The following is a 22427-nucleotide window of genomic DNA, read 5'->3' on the forward strand; positions in this document are numbered from 1 at the left end:
CTGTCTTCAAAGTTTGATGCATTTCCCATGTGAAAATTATGGGGTTTGTGGGAACATTGAAGGTGGAAATACTGAATTATTTTTTACAGAGGGGGGAAGCTGAGGATCTCAACCACTTTAGCCAAGGAAAAAAACCACAAACAAACTACGTTTTTCCCTGTCTTGTGTAAATATTTCTTTGTTCCCAGGTATAAATATCCCTTGCCCTTTGTGGTACAAATGAGACTGGTGGCTTCTGTCACCCAGAGTAAATCTATTGCTTCTCTTGATGACTCTAATGTCTTGGTGCTTACGTATTTCATATGAATTTAAGATAGTTCAGATAGTATTTTAATTGTATTTACCACTTTGTTCAGTCATTTCCAAGTCAGGCAATACTTGCTAAAACTGATGAGATGAAAGTTTTAAGTGGTGAATTTGCAGGGTAATTAAATTTATGCTTTCTGTTTTGTGAAATTTTTTAATTTAGCTGCTGATGTGTTCCTTACTTAGGATTTGAATAGCCTTCTAAGAGACTTGCACTTAAATTGCTATTGAAAGTGGAGCTTAGCCATTAAAGTGACTCGGAACTGGCACTGCTGATTGCAGCAATACTGAAATATTTTTAAAAAGCTGAGCCCTGTCCTCCTTAGTTGCCTTTCAAAAATGGGATGTAAACACTGCTCTTTTGAAAAAATGACACTTGGATGCAGAGAGCTATCTTTGTCTTGTACAACACTGAGCATGCTGCCAACAAAATGATACACTTTTGTTATGTTTCTCAGGTCTGTAAAATTGGCTAAATATAAAGTGTGCAGGAAATACAAAGTATTATCTCTTCCAAAGCTGTAGAAATTGTAGGGGCAAATAGCAATTGACATTCTGTTCATGTGTGTTCTACTTCGATGTGTAGATCAGCCTGGGTAAGTGTTGCTAGCAAAGCAAGCAATGGTAACTTCATTTTGTCATTTTGCCTGAAAAAACTAGTTTTAGGGAGGATTTTAGCTAGTATTTTAGAGCAAAGACTTCAGTAATGACATACAAAAGAATCATGCTCTGTTACATTTGGAAAACTTATTTGTGCAGGTAAGTGCTTTATGGCTGGATTAATGAGTAACTTCTACTTCAATTAGTTGCTGTTCTCCTGCAAGTGTAGTATTTGGGTTTCTTTTTCCCTATAAAAACTCTCCTTGTTTTCACTCAGTCATTTAGCACCCCAAGATGCGCATTGCCCCCAGGAAGCTGCAGTTACTCCTGATGGGGATAGTTTGTATTACAGAGTTTCGTGCTGTACCATCCACTCTTCAAAAAGGTAGGATGAAAATTTCACGTCTAGTTTTAACAGTTTTTGAAGTACTAATGGTTTTGTTCTTAGGCAGTGACAAGCATGGGAGTCAGTGCTGAAATAAAGAAGATGCACTAGTTTCACCCCTTAAGTTTTTGACCCTAAGAGCTTGCAGACCTAGACACAAGGTAGCATTAGAATAACTGGTCTAGTTTTCATTCTTTGCTTTTGTTCCAATCCAAGTCTGTAACTGAAAGTTATCTTTCAATGTGTAATTCTTACGAAACTTTTGTCTTGATTCCTCGATGATTCAGAATAAATAACATTAAATAAATATGATGTATAATTAAATAAAAAAAATTAAATACTCTCAGATTTGCAGCAAGTTAATGAAGGTCATGATTGAGCATGTTACCCATGGGCTGCAAACAAAATACAGTGAGTTCTCTCTTCCATTGTCTTACATTTTAAAATCCAGAGTATTCTTTTTTTGGAACAATTAATTATCGCAATTGTTTCTGTTTCCTTCACGAAGATTTACTGATTTATAGCAAACTGGAATGGAAATCAGATCTTGGCTGTTTGCATAACCATTTTGCTTCTATTTCAAATTTGCAGTAGTAAAAAATGGAAATTTACAGCTTAATTTCCTAAATTCTGCAAATCGCTTGTTTTCACTGTCAAAATCACTTGTTTTCACTGTCAAAACAGGCATGGTATCTAAATCATCATAATAAGTTGCTCACTTAAGCAGTCCAAAGCATAGTATTTTGTAGAATGGTATTCTTTTACTTCAGCGTCCTGCCATGCAGATGGATGTGATGCAGTTTACATAGAAATCTCTCATCCGACCAGTGAACGACATTGGTCCTGAACATTCCTTGCTGTAAAGCAGGCAGGAATCTCTTGGGCTTACAAGTGCCATGGTGCAGAAGATTTTAGAGTTTGTAAAAATACAAATAATACAAGTTTGGTATAATACTAATATCAATATTAACTTGTAACTTTTAAGCTAATCTTGCATATGTTAGGAGAATAGATTTATTCAATGCTGAAAGAAAAAAGGAAAGTCTTAGTTTGTGAATCTGATTTTAAAATTTTATTTATTTGCCCATTTTTTCCCATTTCCCCAGTACCAAATTCCTTTTTGTAAAACCTAAATCCTATTTTTTTAAAATTTTGTCTCTGTTTCCTCTTTCCCCTTTCCTCACTGTACCGTTGCACATGGGAAAAAGGCGGGTGCAGTGAGAATTAGGAAAGGATGAAAAAAAAATCAGATAAATGAACTGGATCACTTCTATATAAAGCCTTTTTTATTTAAGAGCTAGGGTAAGTAGCATTGTGTCAGCATTCTTGTGACACTGTAATCACTTGCATCAGCCATGCTAACCCTGAATATGATTGCAAAACCCTTCTTATAGAAGTTATAAGCTGCATTTTATGGTTTGGAGGATTCTACATTTTCCAGACAGTGTATACAAGTATGGGTCCTCCGTCCTTCGAATACAGCCACCTATCTGCCAGAACAGCAACAAAATGTTCTAAGTTTACGGATGCTAAATTTTTCCCAATGTAGTGTTTAACAGAATTTGTAGTAAAATGTTTGAGAGATGCGTTTGGCTTCACTGAGTTTTCATACAGCTTTAAGAAAAAAATACCTGTGGCCACTGCTGGGTTTGGGAAGTGCGCTACTAAGAATTCCTCTGTTACAATGTGCTGCTTGGCAGAATTGGTTGCTCTGCTTCTATCTTTCTTAAAATACTATGAAATCAGTAGTTACCACCACAAATATTTCTTTCTATAAATATACTCCTTTACAAATACATAAATATTATCAGCTTTACTTAGCCATAGTAGATGATAACAATAGTGAGTTAAGAAGAAGTGAAGTTGGCCCAGTAGTAGATGTTCTGGAGAAATTCAGCCACTGTTGTTGGTCATCAAGGTCTGTATGTTGTGCATTTTGACCCCGTTTGCCCAAAATATTTTAAGTACAAATGCTGGGTGTAAAGAGATTTCTGAAAACGATAATGAAACAGTGATTTAGTCCCAAAATAATTCCAAAACTTGCTTGAAAGAGAATATTGGCATTCAGAAAGTTCAAGTAAGCATGGACCAAACAAGAACATTTTTTTTTTTATATATATATATATACACACACACACACACTCTCTCTCTCTTGTTCATGGAAGGCAAAATTTAATTTTTGTGATACAATTAAACAAAAAAGCGCTAATTTGGAGAACTGCAAAATAAAGTACATTGTCTTTTTCTTAGCCCAATTTAGCCTTAGTCTGGGCAGTTTGTATTACGAATTATAAGAAGGTTCCTGTCGTGGCAGAGAGATTGCACTGACCTCTGCGCCAGGCCATGCCTTCCAATTCTACGTACCTAAAAAGTAGAAAAATTTAAATCCGGACTAAATCTTTTCTGCTTTTCCCCTTTTTACTCCTCAGATCCTAAGTGTGGGCAGAAAGTTCAAGAGACAAAACCATGGAGTTACCTTAACCTTTTCACTCGGATTGTTGGGGGAAACCAGGTGAAACAAGGCTCACATCCATGGCAGGTTTGCACAAGCAAATGTGGTTTTATCTTCAGAACAAAGTCCTGACTTTTCATAGAAGTAACAAAATAAGAAAACAGGTATATTTTGTGCTTACTGACATTTATGGTGTATTGTTGAGCTCCACTCTGCTTTTATGAAAAGCAGTGAAGGAGGCGGAGAGGACACGGAGCCTGTCCTGCTCTCTAAGAAACCTTTGCTTATCATTTATTATTTTGTTTAACGTTCTTTCTGAAAGAGCATCTATAGATTAGTCTATTGTAAAAAGGCATAGGTTAAACTACTCAAAATTAGAAGGACACCAAAGGACACCACACCCAGCCCCTGACTATCGTCAGGCATCATGGATTTCCAGTGCTCCCAGTGATCTGCAAAGGAAAAATTCTTAACTAACTAGTAACCTTTACACTCAGTACCTCAGTGACTTGGCATTTATTACATGTGTGTTGCTTTTATCCAGGTACCAAGCCACTGCTGAGGGAAACAGCAAGGTTTAGGATCTCTTAGATTCAAGGACTGTAAGAATGCCGTGAAAGTGTGTTTGCTTGAAATGCAGCACATACTTTAGCTTGTGAATCTTCAGAGAGTACCTGCACGTACTCTCTCCTTTCTTCCTCAAATGCAATCAGAGCAGATAAAAAGATTTTCTTTATTTGACATGCTTTCTTTATATGATGCAGGTTTCTCTGAAACGAAGGCAAAAGCATTTCTGTGGAGGCACCATTGTTTCTGCTCAGTGGGTGGTCACGGCAGCTCACTGCATCTTAGACAGGTATGGATGTGATATTTCAGGAGCAGGCTGCAGGTGCAGAAAAACATTGATTGTAAACGTGTGTGTGTGCTGTAGCATCTTTTTGTGGCACTTACTTACAGGTGCTACCCTTTCATTTGTGATGAAATATTTTCCATGTTTTAACAGAAAGGGAGAAAAAATAAAACCTTTGAACACTCAAAAATAATTAAGAATAAAATAAACTTACAGGGATTGGTGGAGACTGATTTTGGAAGTGTAGGTAAAAATCTGACTATATATCTGACTATACCTGATTATAATTATCAGGTGACTGCAATTTTTTTTTTTTTTCAGAGGTAGCAACTGGCAGAGTATATGCAACTAAATGATGAATGGATATAGTACTGACCTCTTGTATGCTGATGATTTTCAGCCTTAGTGCTAAAAAAAAAAAAAAAAAAAGGTCTGTGAATGTTGTACAGAACGTTTCAGTCCTGATTCTGTGGTGGCTTCACTGAGATTCTACTTCCCTTACAGTTAATACCAATTCTTTGTACTAGTGGGTCACCTGGAATTATAAATTTGATCCGTAGCTGGCATTCTATGTGATCACATCTTGGTCAAATTAGCCAATAACTGCAGAGTTTATGTTAACTACAGAAGGACAGGCAATATCTAAATCAGCATAAAGCCTCCTGACACAAAAGTAATTCTTCAAGTCTGGTGAATAAATTTGAAGCAGAATAAAAAGTTTATAAAGATTGCTTTTGTGTTTCCTTGCTGCACATCTGATCTGGCACTAGGAGCCCTAAAGCAGAATTCACTATGTTCTTAAGTATAAACTGAGAATGCTAGAGAAGCGGTGTTATTTTTTCTGTACTTTCCTATGTTCAAATCTTACCTCCTTCTTCAAAAAGCAGTGTGACTGAACATTTCTAAACACAGCAAGACGACCTGGTTCCTCAGTGGACCCCCAAACCACAGTCAGGAGTGTAGCTAAATCATCTTCCTTCTCAGTCCTTTTCATCTCCCAATTTCTGCTGTGGGGCCTACTCAGCTCTTGCTGGCTCTATGTATTAAGTGCTCTAAAATCTGAAGATGAAAGGTATTGGGTATCCGTAGTAATAACTTTTCTGTTTAAAAACAACTATATTTTTTCCTTTCATTTTGAAGATTCTGTAGCTGAACTTTTTATTTTTCTATTCTACAGGAACCTACTCCAGTACTTGAATGTCACTGCAGGAGAGCATGATTTGAGGATCAGGGAGAATGGCGAGCAGACACTCCCTGTTAAGTATGTCATTAAGCATCCAAACTTTGACCCCAGAAGGCCGATGAACTATGACATTGCCCTTCTGAAGCTGGATGGAGCCTTCAACTTCAGTAAGGCCATAGTTATCTATGATCCTTTTCAGTGGGAAAGGCAAGGCCTTTGTTTCTCCCACATGCTGAGAAAAGTCTTGAAACTCAGTTTAAACCCATTTCCCAGCTGTCAGATTATACCACTAAAAACCTCCAGAGTATTTTGCAACTGAAGTATTTAAAATACCAGAGGTAAGTTAGAAAAATGTATCAGTTGAATTAAATGGTCTTCTTCAGACTTAATACTCCCTCGAAGGAAAAGGTATTGTTCTTTGTATGCAGGAGATTAAAATTTGACCAGATGGATGTTTTTATTTTTTATCTAAGGTGTAGGTGGAGATTTCTGCCTCTGACGAACAGCAAAGGCAGACCAGAGGTCGGAGCGCACCGCAGCCCTGCCTGTGCCTTGCTCGCACCCCCTCTGCTATTTGCCCTCCTCTCCCTTCCTGCAGACCACAGCAGCGAGCGTGGGGTTGCCTTTAGCGGCGGCAGAACGGTCCTGGGGGGCTCTAAGGGAGAGGGGAAGGGGAGGGGAGGATGGCTGTTAATACCCTGTTTCCTGGTCCGTGAGCCAGCCATTTCTCAGCCGTACTCTAACTTTGCCTCACAGTCAGGTTTTCTGAAAGGCTACTGCACATCAGTTTTACACAATAGTGAGGTGCGTGCACTTTGCTCGTCCAAAGACTCCAGCTCATGTCACTAGGTTGCTCTTCCTTTGCCACCACAAAGGTGAGTGACTACTTTTTCTCATGGAAGTTTGGATCGTGATAGCAGCTAAGTTTAAGCTGAATGGCAAGGCCTGAGCTGAAGCTCGTGGTACTCCTGGCTTTCTTTTTCCATTCCAGAACACTACGAAGTGGAGGCACAGATAAAATGCCAGATTAATTTTTCAGATGCCACAAAAATAACAACACTTTTTAGTTTAAAAAACTAACTGAGAAAGAAAGTTTTTTGTTGTTGTTCTTCCAAATATTTATCAATAAAATTCATGTCCATCTGTGACAGGTTCATCAGTTTTGCCAGCGTGTCTTCCTGATCCAGGTGAAAAGTTTGAAGCAGGATATATCTGCACTGCTTGTGGCTGGGGCCGTTTAAATGAGAGTAAGCCACTCGAATTGTTCTTTGACATTCAAGTTTCTCAGTGTCTTATTTCTGAAGTGAAGAGCTTGATTGCGTAGGTCATAGACAGACCAGAAAAAACCATCAACTGGTCATAAGAATTGTAATCTCAAAATGGGATCTTTACTAGCTTCTATGCCTACGTGTGAATTATCTCAAAATGGGTTGCTACAATATATAGACTTGTATTTTAATTTTGAAACATTTTGAAATTTATTCAAGTAAAACTGCTTATGTATACAAAACTGGATATTTATGTCACCATAAAATGGCTTGGAAGAAGTTTACAACTCTTTTTTTTTTTTTGTGTATTAGCAGTGACATTAAGTTCACCTTTCAGCGTTTCTTATGAATAATTTTTTTTGTATTTCAGATGGAGTACTCCCTCAGGTCTTATATGAAGTCAATCTACCAATCCTGAACAGTAAGGAGTGTTCAAGAGCATTATCAACTTTAAAGAAACCCATCCAAGGTGACACCATAATGTGTGCTGGATTTCCAGATGGAGGAAAAGATGCTTGCCAGGTCAGCTGAACAGAGGGCCTTGTGTCCTTACAAGGGTTTCTCAGAAGCTCAAGGCTCTGTGTGCCTAAGTGAATAAATACACTGTAAAATGCAATATTTGGAGTGTATTTATTTTGATGTGTGAATTCTTTCAAAGGTTCTGTATGGGGCAATGCACTTAATTACATGATTCCATTTTAATTATTGCATGAGTTGTATCACAGGTTCCTGAGAGCAATTTTGCAATGTATCCCAGTGCAATAATGCTTAGGGCTTTCTAACTTCAGAACACTTGATAAATTAATTAGTTAATGTTGGTAAGGTCCTAAGCAGGAAAGTAGGAAGTATTGCCTTGGATTACAGGAAGGAAAGGAAGTGAGAAAAAGCTTAAGTGATGGTTCCTTGTCATGCAGGTAAAAAAAAAAAAGCTCCTCACTCCTTTTTACATGCTAAAACACAACAGAGGTGCACCCATGAGGGAATTAGTCGCTCTGTCCCCCTCTTCACAATCCTGACTAAACACAAGAAAAAAGAAAGTGTCTTTCTTCCCAGGATTTTTTTAATTACTATCCCCTATGTTGCAGATTTGTTACTATGGCACAAAAAACAATTCAATAAACTCTTCAAGGCTTGCTCAGCGGTATGCATGCACTTTTGTAAGCTGTGGGTTGTGGGCTTTTACTTGTTTTTTACAGGGAGACTCAGGAGGCCCTCTTTTGTGCCGACGTAAGCATGGTGCCTGGACTCTCGCTGGTGTGATCTCCTGGGGGATGGGTTGTGCTCGTGGCTGGATAAATAATGAGAAGAAGAAACATTACAACAGAGGATCTCCGGGAATATTCACAGACCTCAGTGCGGTGCTTTCCTGGATTCAAGAGAACATGAGTGCTGGTATTAAGTCTCCACAGTCATGTGTCCCTCACTTTTGACAACTCCTCTGTCTCACAGTAGTATTTCATCTAATTTTATCTTTTTCAAGATACAGTATTTATATTTTTCCCATTTTTCCTGGCAAAGCACTATAGCATTTCACAATGCCTTTAAGTGTATGGTACTGATTGGCAGTTGCCAAAAACAAACTGAGCACGTTGTAAATGTTTGCTTCTCTTCCACTTTGCCTCCTGCTTGAACTGTGTGTGTGTGTGTGTGTATTTTTTTTTTTTTTTTAAAACTTTAAGAATGGTCCTTTTATCCAGCTAGCCAGTTAGCCTGGTATTTTTGTTTTTAAGTGGAAATTCACCAGTTGAAAGTGTCTGAAATTCCATATGCAGCTCTTCAAAGTCACTTGTCATTTTTCTCAGTTAAAACGTGTCGGATCAGACATTTGACTACATGGCGAAAAGTCGTGCTCTCAGAAGTATTTTTGCTTACTTTACCCAAAAGGCTACATATGCCCTCTGTGCAGGGGAACAGCATGAAAATTATCTTATCACTTCCAAAGTCATGGAGCTGGAGATATAAATGACAGTCTGTCCAGGGGTGAACTTCACTCAGAGTATTAAGGAACTGAATTAGTATTTTCTTCCATTTTGGGCTATTTTCATTAAAAAGTATTGGAGATTGTGTTAAAATTTAAACAGAGAACTGAAAAACTGAGGAAGGGTGTTTAAAAGGTTTTGCTATTCAATGATAAGAAAAAAAATTGTGAGCGGAAAAAAAAAATTTCCCATTAGAAACCAGCTTCAACTTGTGATTGAAAAAAGAAACCCTCATAACGTCAGAGAAAAATGAAAAGGGTTTAGCTTCTGAAAAATATTTTGGTTTTCAATTTAAAAAAAAAAAAAAGAAGAGAGAGAGGCACGGGGTGGTCTTTTTATTAAAAATTTACTAGCTGGCCCATTTTATTATCAGGAAAAAATAATGTGATTAGCTATTGTGGTAATTAAAGTGTGTTGGCTCCAGTGAACAGAAAAAGTGATTTGGTAGGTAAAGTGAAAACACAATTCTCAATTGCATTGCATTCGGTTTTGCTTGCTCGCTCTTTTATATTGTCACACTGGTGCAAAAGATCTTAACTGTAATTGCTGTCAGGCTTAATGTCTCTGTGTCCCTGATGTGATGCTAGCAGTTGGATTCTGCTACCCTTACCTGAAATGTATAGTATTTACTCAACAAGTACGTAGAAAGAGAGTACTGTGCTGCTCAGACTGAGCAGTGGCCTATCAATGTATGATTAATTCTAGAAGTGGCTACTCCAGAATTGTTTATTCAAAGTCAGCATTGCCTGAACTTGCAATTTTGTTTTAATTCCAAGCCTAGTTTGTTGTAGGCACTATGTCCCCAAGAAGTATTTTAATTTGTCTCAGTGCTAGCTGTATAAAATTACCATTTCACACGGATAAAAATAAAGCCTACATTGTGAATACGAAACTATAGTAATTTATTCTTCTTTTTCCACCCCCTTCCCTATCCCTCCTTTATTAGATCTGAAAATGAAAAGCTCCACAGGTGAGTACGGTATTTTTTCAGTATCTTCTATCTGTGTTAGAGCATAAAAAGACCCCAAAAATAGTCTGATATATAATCTATGAAGGAAGAAATGTGAAGAAGCTTGACTCATCAAAGAACATTTAATTGTATACTTTAAATATATACTTTTTTCCTCTTGGTTCTGTAAAAAAAATTATTTATGTAAGGTTGTACTTATGTGCTGGTGACTTCAAAAAGGAATTTTCCTTAAGACAGCTACATGTATAAAGCCATATTTTTATTTAAATGCAAATAAAATTAATGGGAAAAATGGAGAACAGAACCTCAAGCAATGCATGAAGTCTAATTAGTGAAGTTTATTCTGTATAGAAATATAGATTCTAAATAGAAAGTATGAGGTAAATTAGTAGTACTTTTGCGCAGTCTATGATGAATCTATCTACTTAGTCTGATGTCTATTTCTATGAATAAAATGCAAAAAAGCCTCCCATGAAACCCAACCCCGAATGTAATGTGTTTTGAAGTTGAAGTCTTACTTTGATTTTGCCATGTTTATGTTCTTGTTGGACACTCTGTTCATCTAAGTACAACTTCACATAAAGATGCTAGAAACAACTCTTGTGAACTTAGATCTTAAAATTTTAATTTTAGTAATCTAGAGTGAGATTTCTCAGGTGATAAATGAGCTTGGGCACACCGTCAGTTTGTATAGACTTGCTGTGGCCAGTGAGAATTGGGTATTTAAATACTGTTTGTGTCTTTTGGAAATTTTTTACTGGTCTTCCTTGGACACTTCAGGTAAGATAATCTTATAGTACATGACTCCTTAAATTTGTTTTCATATACATAGTTGTTGATAAATGTCTTACTGACTTACCTTGCAAGGAGAAAGAAAGGCAAGAGGAGATAATTTTTGTAAGTGTGTTTCTAGCGATATTTATCTGGAGAGGAAAGGTTCTGCTTCTTCTATTAAAGTGTCTTCAATACCATATTGTACTGTTGCAAAAGTCTCCTGCTGTAACATAGCTAAGGATGTTCTTACAAACGGGCTGCAATGAACACTTTTCTTATGTCCTGAGGTATGCATTTTTCCTCCCTGAAAAATATTTATACTGAAATCCTCATTTAACAAATAGTTTCTTTAAGGTAAAAAGCAAGCACTGCCATTTTTGCAATGAAATATGATAGCGTGCTGGCAGTGCATTTTTTCTCCCAAATTATGTGTTTTAAAACTGATTTACCATAATTCCAAATAAAAGAGAGAAGAGAGAAGACCCAGCATCAGTCTGCCAGCAGAAACAAGGTACAGCTGAGCAATCCTGAGTCTCACAATATTCTCTAGATATTTGAGCTTCTTGGTGTAACAGATGATTGCATATGCGTCTAACCTGATTCCTCCTATTTTGTTTTAACTCTACAATGCAGCATTTTGTAGCATTCAGGATGGCAAACTCCCTGACAGTGAAGGAGAATTACATTTTCCTGGAAATCCCAAACAGTTCTATCAAAACCACCAGTAAGTAGACAAAACAGTCTTTCCCCAGAAACTATCCCCAGTATTGGTGTAGTTGGTTTTTTGTTGCAGTTTTGTGAACAGGAACTAATTTATTGTTCCAGATTGTGCATGTGGACTCTATTTGTACCAGAAGGGAATTATATATTGCTTCGTTTCTCCCACTTTGATATAGAGCCAGAAACATTTTGTGACTATGATTCTTTATCAGTCTACTCAAAAGACAACAGACTTGTTGGTGAGTTGCTGTCCCCTTGTTCTTTGAAATAATCTGTCAGTGTACCTGTTCATTCTAACGGCAAGTACACCCAGTGAGGACATGGCGGTTGATTATTTTTACTTACATTTTCATGATGAATACATCGTGACATATCATCTAAAATAAAAGACAAAGAGAGTGGGAGGGGGAAAGAATGGAAAATGCCTGGTAGGGAACCATGTCAGCATATGACTTGCTGGTGTCAAGGATTTTCAATTTTTAATAGTGTGTATCTATTTGGGCTAATGGATTAATAGGGGATGTAGAGGAATGAACAGGCAATTTCATTTCCATTCTAAAATTTTTATAGCTAAGTACTGAAAATGGTACATGCAAGTTTTCTCAAGTGACTAAAGACTTTAAACAGTGATTATTCTCTAATATTATATTTCAGGGAAATTCTGTGGCGGAGATCTTCCATTACCTATTTTGATTGGCTCCAATAGTATAAGGTTGAAATTTGTTTCTGACAACAAGGATTATGGAACTGGTTTTTCCATGACCTACAAAGCTCTTACACCAGATATTCTTCCTGGTAAGTCTAAGTCTAGTAATACCTGTCTGCACTCTTGGGTGGTGACCTGAAAAAAATTTTCAGGAGAAAATAAATCAGAGGAAGCTCCTATGGTATTTCTATGTGGATGATGTGGAACAAGGAAAGTGTGGTTAGGCTGCCGTGTGACATTGTGGAGAAACTGGGATGCCAGAAAGAGATAGGATAGATGCCGTGGAGAGAAGCCCTCCTTTAACTTTGTCTCTTCTCCATCCACTTTATACAAGATCTCACTTCCTTCCCTACCTCCAGAATGTTTTAAAACTCAATTAATAAGATTAGTCAAATGAGCAGAATTTCTAGATGAAAGCTGCTTTGCTAGTCCCAAGCAGGCTTTTGTGGAGGGACCCTGAGGGAGGCAGCTGATGCTAAGATACATGTCATGGAGCATTGCTTTCAGTTTTGCTGTGCAGAGCAGTTCACCATCACTAGGGAGCAGGTCCAAGAGCCATCTGCTGGGTCTGGACAATCCAGTTACAGACAGACACTTCTTGTTCCTGTTTGCAGCTTTTCCAGCTAGTTTCTTTCCTTTGCAGAGTGTAAGGGCAGAGTGTAGGGAGAAATCCCCTCTGAGGGGCGTTGCCACTGCATAGGCCATCAGGAAGACATGTCCGCTGGTTGTGTTTTATGTCTCCACTTTCCACTCCAAAGAAAGTTGGCAAATGTTCTTCTGACATGTCCATGTCCTGCTCTTCTGTTACCCCACACAGGTACCTGTCCCTGCAGCGCACTGCCTGTAGCCCAAGGGGAGTGCTGTAGTCGTGGGTTGAATTGCTCTTCTGCCTGGGAACAGATTAAAGATTTTCTTTGCACCTTTTTCAAACAGAAGAATTTGGCTTGCTGCTCTTGTCCTGTTCTCTTTCTCAGTTGTGTGAAAGCACTACAAGAGTTTTTCTAGATTTAAATTTTTTTTGTGAATGATGTAATAGGAAATCACAGTGCCTCCATTTTTGTTTTCTTGGATTTCCAGATTCTGGCTGTGAGTCCTTAGCTGTCCTTTTTGAAGAAGGAGTGTTACAAAGTATGCACTATCCAGAGTGCTACAGCAACATGGCAGACTGTCAATGGATTATTTGTGCGCCAGAGGACCATGTAATCAAGGTATAATATGAGCCCTTCTTGTGTCTACAGAATGGAAGTGGGCACCATTGAGTTAACAAGAAATTATGCAGCTAAGGACAAGCAAGATCAAGCAACATAAGCTTGAATAATGCTGCTGGATGCAGTTAAGAGAAATCACTTTCCACCCCAAAAGCCAGATAGGTTTTGATTTCTCCTTTAGGTTATAGTAAAATAGGATTTCCTGGTTTAAATTTTATCATGACAGATTCTTCTAGCAAATGTAATATGCTATGTATCACCTGTGGGAGATCTGAATGTCACAGAAACGAAACCCTAAAGGAATCACTGAGAATACTAAAGACCCTATTATATATCTTTGAATTTTTTCTGTGTGAATTTAACAACAAAGTTCACTTTTCATTTTTTATTTAAAGCTTACATACCAGTCTTTTGAAGTAGAAGAGAGTGAAGATTGTTCTTATGATGCCGTGACTGTGTATGAAGATGTGGGAAAAGAGGAGGAAATTGGTTTGACTTTTGATTTTGACATATTTTGGGGATGACCTATTTCTTTTATGACTTTCACTAGCCCTGTTTTACAGTCTAAAATCAAGTTTGCCTCTAGAATCTCAGGTGATGTTATAAGTACTAGTTTCAGTACCTTGAAAAATATTTGCAGGTATTGCTGCTTCTGTTCCACTTACAGAGGCAAAATCACATTGAACAGAACAGTTTTGTGTATTTAAATTCTATATGAAATGCAGTTCTGAATTCGTGTAAATGAAGAAAAGGGCATAGCACAATAATTTGTTTTTATAGTAATGATCAGACACAGAAAGCACCCAAGAGGTCTCATTTTCAGAGTCCAGTTGTTCTTCACCCCAGATGAGCATTCATGTAATTCTTGCCACCTTGCTGGAGATTCCCCTGGCTTACATTGAATGAGAGGAAGACCTGTCCCAAACAACTGATTTCAGCACTTGCTCGATGCTGGTGCTTAGATTAGGACTAGCAGATGCTAGTGCTGAAACACTAACAAGCAGAAATCAGGTTTCCAGCGTGTTCTATACGTAATGGCAACCTATGAGTGTGAGTGCTGCAATAGACTCTTGTGAAATAATGCAAGAGTCTCCTTGTTCTTATGAGATAATTACTGAACAAGGACAGACTGTCAGGAATAATAGAACAGTCTTTCAGCCTCAGTCCGCTTATCTCTACTCCTCTCTTGTGCATAGTTATTTTTTACTGTCCTGTGTGAGAGCTGGAATACACAAAATATTGGGTACCCACTGTTGAAAGGGATAAGGATGAAAAAGTACATGTTAGTCTGCAATGAACCTTTGCTTTCTCATCTTTAGCTAAGTCTTGTGGATTTGCCCTACCAGCACCTGTTCTAAGCTCCTCTGCTATGATGCTGGTTGTCTTTCACTCTGATGAAACAGAGACCTTTGGAGGATTCAGAGCTACAATCTCTTTTGTTCATGTAACAGGTAATAGACGTAACTTGGGAAACTGCCTCTCTGGGGCAGCACAAAGGGCTCTTCAGTGAACCTGGCTATTCAGAATTATTTTGCTCTAGGAGATTCTCATCTAACAAATTGTTTCAGTGAAAAAACTGTATTGTGAACCTATTGAGGCATTAAACAAAGGGCCTATCGAGTGGGTGAAGAGAAACAATGAATCTACCCAAAACCTCAGAGTTTTATTTTGTGTAAGAGTATTTTGGTGCATTTTAAATGGCACTTTACTACCATGTGAAGATGTAATAGCACAGATCCCTACTGTAGAAATCTAATCCTTCTACAAAAACTATAATAAAGGAAATAAAAGTGATTTTGTAATAAAAATATCACTCAAGACAGCCTGCTAACACATTTGCTATTTTCATTCGCTAGACTTAGATACTTCGGATTCAACTAGTGAAGAAGAATTTGAAGATATGGATATGACTGAAGAAGACATACAGGTTACAACAGGTAAGCCAACCCGAGTTATATCTTCTTCATGGGAATAGGGAGTACCTTTTGGACTATAATTTAAATGGTGTTTTCTCCAAATATTTAATGGATGCAGTTGTCCCAGAATTTTTCATTAAGATATTTTGAGGAAATAAAAAGATGAATAGTAACACTTCTATGCTTTGGCTTTAGAACAGCAGAACCTAATTTTTCTTGTTTCCTTCATCTTGTTAAGTCATTTACAGCAATGCAATGGCATTATTTCAGCTTGTATGTCAGTTTACATCTACTTGCTTTCGTGAAAATAATTACGAAGAGTACAGGATAGTTGAAAATAATAACCAGTGTTTTAGAACTTCCCTTTTTCCCTCCAGTACTTTATGGAGAATGGAATGAGTCCATATTTATTGTAGGTTTAAGGCTAAAACTTTTGAAGGTAAGCAGTTGCTTTCATCTTGGTGAAGCTCTGTTTTTGCTAAGATCATCTCCTCATGCCATCTCTAAACATTTAGATCCTTTGTAATGAGGGAAGTTGAAAGATTTAGCAAAAAAGGGGAGGGGGGAAGCTTGAGAAGCTGTGGGGTAGTTCTTAAATGCACTGTTCTTTGCTTCTCCAAATCTTAACCTCTACAGACTTCTTGAGACATCAGTGCTTTCTGTTTCAGATGATATTTGTGGAATGCCTTCAAATCAGCCCAGGTTCATCTTCAGTAGGATAATTGGAGGTGAAGAAGCTGTACCATACTCATGGCCTTGGCAGGTCAGTGTACAAATTTCAGATGAGCATATCTGTGGAGGAGCAGTTCTTGCCAAAGAATGGGTTGTCACAGCTGCTCACTGCTTTAATTCTAAGTAAGTACACTGGGATGAACCCTTCCCTGGGAACGTCTGTAATTGCACGGTGCGTCTCTGCAGCGTGGTGGTTCTGCCCAGGGTGGCTGGCACAGTTTTGGTTACCACCTACGTACAGCTCACGCTGGCACTGGATTCTTTTGCACCACACACACGTACTAGGATCATAGTGGCTACTAAGGAAGTAAGTAGCCTGTTTCTGTAGGCTTGGTTTTCATTCAGATCAGTTTTCGGAAGAGATGACAAGATACTAAGTCCCTTGTCATCTGTTGCTTACTCTTAGGTAACTTCTTTGTGTCTGGGTCATTTACAGAGCATGTTTTCATCCAGGTAGAATCAACCTATCAAAAAATTTAAAAATTACTGAATTTGCGTAGATTTTGGAGGACATACAGGAGGCTTTTGTGCCATTCCCATATTAAGAACCTATCAATCTGTTAAATCAGACTACATGGAAATTTTTCTGTCTTTATTGAGAGGAGACAAAAGGATAGTCTGTGTGACTTTCGGACTCTTTAAAATACTTTCTAAACTGCAATTTGTTTATTCATCTGTTAGGCTGAACACTACCTGTTTTGAAGTTTAAATTGATCACAAGTACATTAATTTAAAATTCATATACATTGGGTCATTAAAATATTTCTAAAAATCCTCCCAGAATTGCTGATGATTAGGTATTCTGGCCTGTTTTCAAATAAAGTTGCAATTACTTGACAATGAGGGTAAGCTTTCAAAACCCCGAATGCCAAAGATGCTTAGACATCTATATTCTCCAGTTTTTTGATTCTCTTCCCCACCCACACAAAACTGGGGATCTGAAATGCAAGTGCTGTTTTGAATTTTGGACTTTGGCTTCTAAGTTTCTAGATACTAGTTTGCAAAATTTTATGTCAGGAGCATTGTTGTGCTGTGTTGAAGGTACTGCTTTAAGAGCCCTATTAAGGAGGAATTCTCTATAGCACATTGCCATCACATCAGGATTTGCGTACATGGCTTAATGATTCTACACAACTAATTTCATCAGGGAGTTATGACAGGTTTTCAGGCAGTGACAGGGTTTGGTTAAGAAACCAAAGGGTGAAATGAAATGTTTCTGTTGCATTTCTTTATATCATTTGATAGGTAGTAATGTTTTAGAGGTCACCCATTTTTCATTAAGAAGGTAGGGACCAGCACTGTCCCTGGATGATGTGGACCATGCAGGCCTTGTGTTCTGCATCAGGCACCCCCAGCCCTTATAAAAGTGACCTTTCTCTCAGTTCGCTATATGTTTGAGAGATCCTACTGCCTCATCATGAGAGTATTTCATGCTCCCTAGAAGTCAGTGGGAAGATTTCCATAGATTTGTATGGGAGTATAGGCCTCGGGACTTGTTGGCCCAGGAATATGTAGGGTCCTACTGTCTATTTTTGGTGGGGGAGGTTTTAAGATTCACAGGTTTCAAGAATGCTGTTATACCAGCCTGAGAATGTACTTATCCCTTTTTTTAAGGGAACTATACAGAGACTTATGGATGGTGGTAACAGGACTTCATGATCTTACAGAGCAAGAATACAGACAGGTACTATAAGTTCTGCTTAATAATAAAATATAAATCAATCTTGCAAAATAGTTTTTAATATAAATGCATCTCCCAAATTGTTCATGATGCAATAATGTAAGAGCCTGCATGCTGACCTTGCGCTGCATTTACACAACAGCTTTTGTGTGACTCAGAGAAATTGTACCAACACAGATCTGTGCCTTCACCAGTAATGAACTCCAAAGCTCAGTATCCTGGAGGATATATGAGTGAGGAGTGTATTGTCTCTAAATTCCCTGGTAACTGTTACCAAGACAGAAATAATTGGGGCACAACTTTCCACTTTGCTCAGACTGGACAAATGTTTTTGAAGACCCCCTTCCTACACTTGCTGATGGAGTCTCCTGCATGTTCCCTGATCCATGTCCAAGAGGCATAGTCTTGACTTGTTAATATAAGAAAGTGGTGGCTTCAGCAGCTGCTTTTAAATGTTTCTTCCTCTTAAAGCATCTTGCACATGGCCTGAAAATTTATAAAACCAGTTACTTAAAGCCTCAAATTCCCAAGTCATTCAGAAAATGTCAATGTCCTTGCTTTCCTAGAAAAGGTCAGTAAAGCAGTATATTATACACCCAAGTTTTAACAAGACCACTATGGACTCTGATATTGCCTTACTGCAACTGGCCGAGCCCTTAGAATTCAACCACTACGTGCGCCCAGTGTGCCTCCCTGCCAAGGAGGAGGTGGTTCAGCCCACGAGGGTGTGCATTGTCACAGGATGGGGTGCACATGAAGAAGGTATGCAGTCTTCGCTATTTCAAAGTTTGAGCATGCTGTAGCTGTGTTCTGTGTTGTAACATTCATTCTGTCTGTACATTAGTTTCTGGGGAACAAACGTGTTAAGAAGTTTTCACTTGTGTAAGCTCAGCTAGACATGCAGGGAAAAGGGTGGGAGGAAAGAAATCAGGTAATTTAGATTGAGACCATTTGAAAAGGGGAAGAGTAAAGCTTCTTTCTGGAATCACTAATTCATGCCTCTACTGGTTTCTGAGATGTCTTTTACTTCAAGACAGAGAAAAGGGGAAAAAACTGCATCAGCTGGAAGTCCCCATCCTGGTGCTTGACACATGTCAGAGCTATTACATAAATCTTCCCAGTAAAGTGACCCAGAGGATGATCTGTGCTGGATTCCCTCTGGAAGAAGGCAAGGATTCATGCACAGTAAGTTGCGCACATCACCTTTGCCTTCTGACACTTGGGGTATGGCCAGATGGGTTCTGAAAAGGGGACTGTTAAAACCTCGTTAAGAGCTGTTTTCTTGCCAACGGGCTGTAAGTGATTTACAGTGAAAGACTCCTTAATAGTAGGATTTTAATTACTCATATTGCAAAAAGAGGTACTTCCCTTGAACAAAGGTTATTTTTTTTTCCCTGCCTTTTAAAAACAGAAACCCCCAAACACATGAGCAGCTGGGATCTCTCATAGCTGAACTGATATTTTAAAAACAGAAGGAGTGATGTTAGTTTATAACAAGATTCCTTTGTCCTTGTGCAGGGTGATTCTGGTGGCCCATTAGTTTGTCCTTCAGAAGATAACTCAGGATTTTACACCCTTCACGGAATCACTAGCTGGGGCTTGGGATGTGGAAGGAAGAGCTACCCGGGAGTATACACAAATGTTGGTGTGTTTGTTGACTGGATCAAGCAGAGTGTTAATAGTAGTGGTATGTATGAAAAAAACAATTAAGTGAATCCTTTTGCTATTGCTAGATGCTTAATTCAAGGTCTTTTCCAGGGTGCCATTTTTGTATTTGGGTGTCCAGCACTTCCTGAAATCTTGGCTGTTTAAAGTACCCCTAGCTGAATGCCCAGAAACAGATGAATCTAAATCAGTAGTCACTTCTGAAAATCTTACTTCTTCCAAATGTATTATTTTTCCCCTCTCTATTGCATTTCTCGTGTTGATGAATATGTTTTCCTTACTGCTGCTTGCTGCTTCATTTCTCAGGTTTGGGAGGTGGTAGGGAGGCATGAACTGACACGCGATGACAGCTGAGTCCGCTTCGACAAGTTTACAGCCTGCCTTTGTTGACGATCTTTACAAAGTTTACCCTGTTTTATTTTTCTCCTTTTTGTAGATCTCCCCATTTTCATGGTGTGACCGTCAAAAGAGCAGTTCTGATGGACCACATTGTAAAACACTTCCAAAGCACAAATGTCATTGAAAGCAAAATTTGGTGAAAGCATGTTAGTTCATGATTGGTGAACAGATTCCAAAGTAGCTGATACTTACCCCCTGAATTTACTGCTGAATTACCTGAATTGAGACTTTGGCTTTACATGCAGACACAAGTTACTTGCAGGCTTCTGACGCTCTGTTAGTCTATTTTAGAAGGAAAGAGAGGGAAAATAAGCCACCATATACCATATGCCAAGCATGTCCTTGAATGTAGTACTGGAGAGCATAGCCAAGCGTGTCCTTGAATGTAGTACTGGAGAGCATAAATATACTGCAGAAATGAGATTAAATAAATGCCTGTGTAAAACAACTGAAGGGGCAGTCAGTCATCCTTCCATTAAGGTCGATGACAGTGTTACCTCTGGCTCTGAGAGGACCTAGGCAGTGGCAGTAGTAGTGCATCACTGAGGAGCAGAAGACATTGTCTAGTCATTAGTGATGTGAATCAATCCAATTGCTGGGACAAGGATATTTTTAATACAGTTCCTGATTTAACAAATTGCGTGTTGTTTAAACAGATAGAGGTGTTTGAAAAGACAGGTGTTACAGGCCAAGGGCCTTTGGCACCATGGAAGAACTGACAGCTATCCTAATTAATCTATACATGTAATTAAGAGGTACTGTGTAATCCATGCACTGCAAACTGAGCACGTTTACTTGTAAACAGCAGTTTGTTTAATGCCCAAATGGCTGCTTACACAAGAAATTGTGATGACAGGCTCCAATTAGCTTCGCAGACTGTTCTGTGCACAGTCTTAGTGTTTAGAAACTAGATCAGTATGATAGTACAATAGGTAACACAAGTATAACCCTTCTTTGACTCAATGGACCAGAAAATAACTAGAAGGTAAGAAAGATAGCTCATTTTGTTTCTGTTGATATTAATGGCAAAAATCTTTAGAGATGTGTTTCCTGTACATGCATTTGATGCCAGTAACCCTACTTTTTTGATGACATTAGTTTAGAACCTCTGATTTTTTTAAAGGTCAATGGACCGGAAAATAACTAGAAGGTATTAATGGCAAAAATCTTTAGAGATGTGTTTCCTGTACATGCATTTGATGCCAGTAACCCTACTTTTTTGATGACATTAGTTTAGAACCTCTGATTTTTTTAAAGGTATAATTTTATTCTGTAGCTGGGGAAAAAAATAATCTCTCTACCTTTATTCTCAAATGAATATGGTAAACCCTTTTCACCAGTTTCTTCTCTTCACTGTAAAGTTTTAGGCAAAAGCCCACAAAATAATCTGGAGCGTGAGCTTTCTGTGAAACTATGAAAATACTTCATGGTGGAAGGACTATGGACAAATTCAGATTAAGTGTAAGGCACAGCTGTATTACATTATTGGTAGAGTATGCCTGTTCTATCTTTGATAAGCTCTTTGAAGAGGTCTTTGGAGAGCAATGGAGGGAAAATATTCTTTGTATTTTTTCATTATGGAAGTCTGTTAATGTTCAGTTATGGTGAAAGTTGCTATTAGCCAACTGTATCAGTTTAACTATGCTGGGAGCAGATGTGTCTCATCACTTGGTTGCTATGCCGTTTTGCTTAATAGGAATAAGATGACTTAAAATACCTGTAAAGTTTTTATCTGCTTATTAATCTAATACAAGGATATCAAGTGGGTGTGTTCAGAAAAATAAAAAGGTGGGGGGAGAACTACAGGTGGTATCAGCTGTGCTAGCCCTAATGAATGCAGTGGTTATATGCTGATAAATTAATATCTCTTAAAAAAATTCCTTTCATATATTCGGAATGCTATCTTAAATTATTTGTATTTGATTTGATTGTTAAGGTACTTACTTTTTGCTTGACTGCATGATGTTGACCTTTTGTGTTTTTCCTAGTATGGTTTTACAAGTAGTCTAGTTTTGCTTTTGTTTCTTGTATCTTTTTAGTCTATTGTAAGCTGCCAGGATCTTTTAGCAATAATGTGAACTGCTTTGTGACGCAAATGAAATCTGATTTAAAAAAAAATAAAAAATTACTTTCAATGGAGTTCATGTAATGGAATTGTATTTTAGTTTTTACAAAATTTATATGAAGTCCACTTTAATTCTTGACAGTTATATAAGGCTTTCCTGAACCCTACAGTCAAAAGGTAGGATACTAGTAGGCTACCTGAGTACTGAGGTACTGCGTGCTTAAAATCTGGATATAAACCTTCTTCTGTTGGCATGTAAGTAAAAATACCTTCTTTGTAACGTTATGTGGAAGCAAATGAAGGCTCATTGCATTGTTCATTGGCACTGTGCTAAATATTTAGAACAAAAGTCTACGTCCAAAAATATCTTGTTCTGACCGTTGGTTAACATGCGCATCTGTGACCGTAAGTCTTCCTGCTTAGCTCTGAAGTGGTAGTCCTGCTCTGTTTGTGTGCATGGGCACGCGTGCTGGGAGGCCATCCATATTGCCAATGATGCACCTAGGTAGCCTTTGCAGGAGTGGTTATTAGAGCATTTTTGTAACTTTTGTTAGAAAGGGGAGATCTT

General features: G+C 38.2%; 1 protein-coding gene across 1 annotated transcript; it reads left to right on the top strand.

Moving 5' to 3' along the window:
• The first annotated feature begins 1236 nt into the window (after positions 1–1236).
• On the top strand, positions 1237–19440 carry OVCH2 (ovochymase 2). The gene is made up of 20 exons (XM_009583190.1): positions 1237–1291; positions 3721–3830; positions 4508–4599; positions 5771–5943; positions 6928–7023; positions 7415–7566; positions 8241–8436; positions 9970–9993; positions 11401–11491; positions 11593–11726; positions 12142–12282; positions 13271–13401; positions 13797–13890; positions 14721–14852; positions 15258–15338; positions 15986–16172; positions 17664–17733; positions 18297–18492; positions 18764–18915; positions 19249–19440. Exons 1-20 carry the CDS (start codon positions 1237–1239, stop codon positions 19438–19440), a joined length of 2499 nt encoding a protein of 832 aa, XP_009581485.1.
• Positions 19441–22427: the final 2987 nt, after the last annotated feature.

The sequence above is a fragment of the Fulmarus glacialis genome, unplaced genomic scaffold (assembly GCF_000690835.1).
Source record: "Fulmarus glacialis isolate BGI_N327 unplaced genomic scaffold, ASM69083v1 scaffold8298, whole genome shotgun sequence".
In the NCBI taxonomy this organism is placed as follows: Eukaryota; Metazoa; Chordata; class Aves; order Procellariiformes; family Procellariidae; genus Fulmarus; species Fulmarus glacialis.

Excerpts from the sequence above, each read along its gene's own strand:
- OVCH2 (XM_009583190.1), top strand. The coding sequence starts at position 1,237 with ATGGGGATAGTTTGTATTACAGAGTTTCGTGCTGTACCATCCACTCTT. Across the intron at positions 8,437-9,969 it reads TCAAGAGAACATGAGTGCTG|ATCTGAAAATGAAAAGCTCC; the intron begins GTATTAAGTCTC and ends CTCCTTTATTAG. Across the intron at positions 11,727-12,141 it reads AAAAGACAACAGACTTGTTG|GGAAATTCTGTGGCGGAGAT; the intron begins GTGAGTTGCTGT and ends ATTATATTTCAG.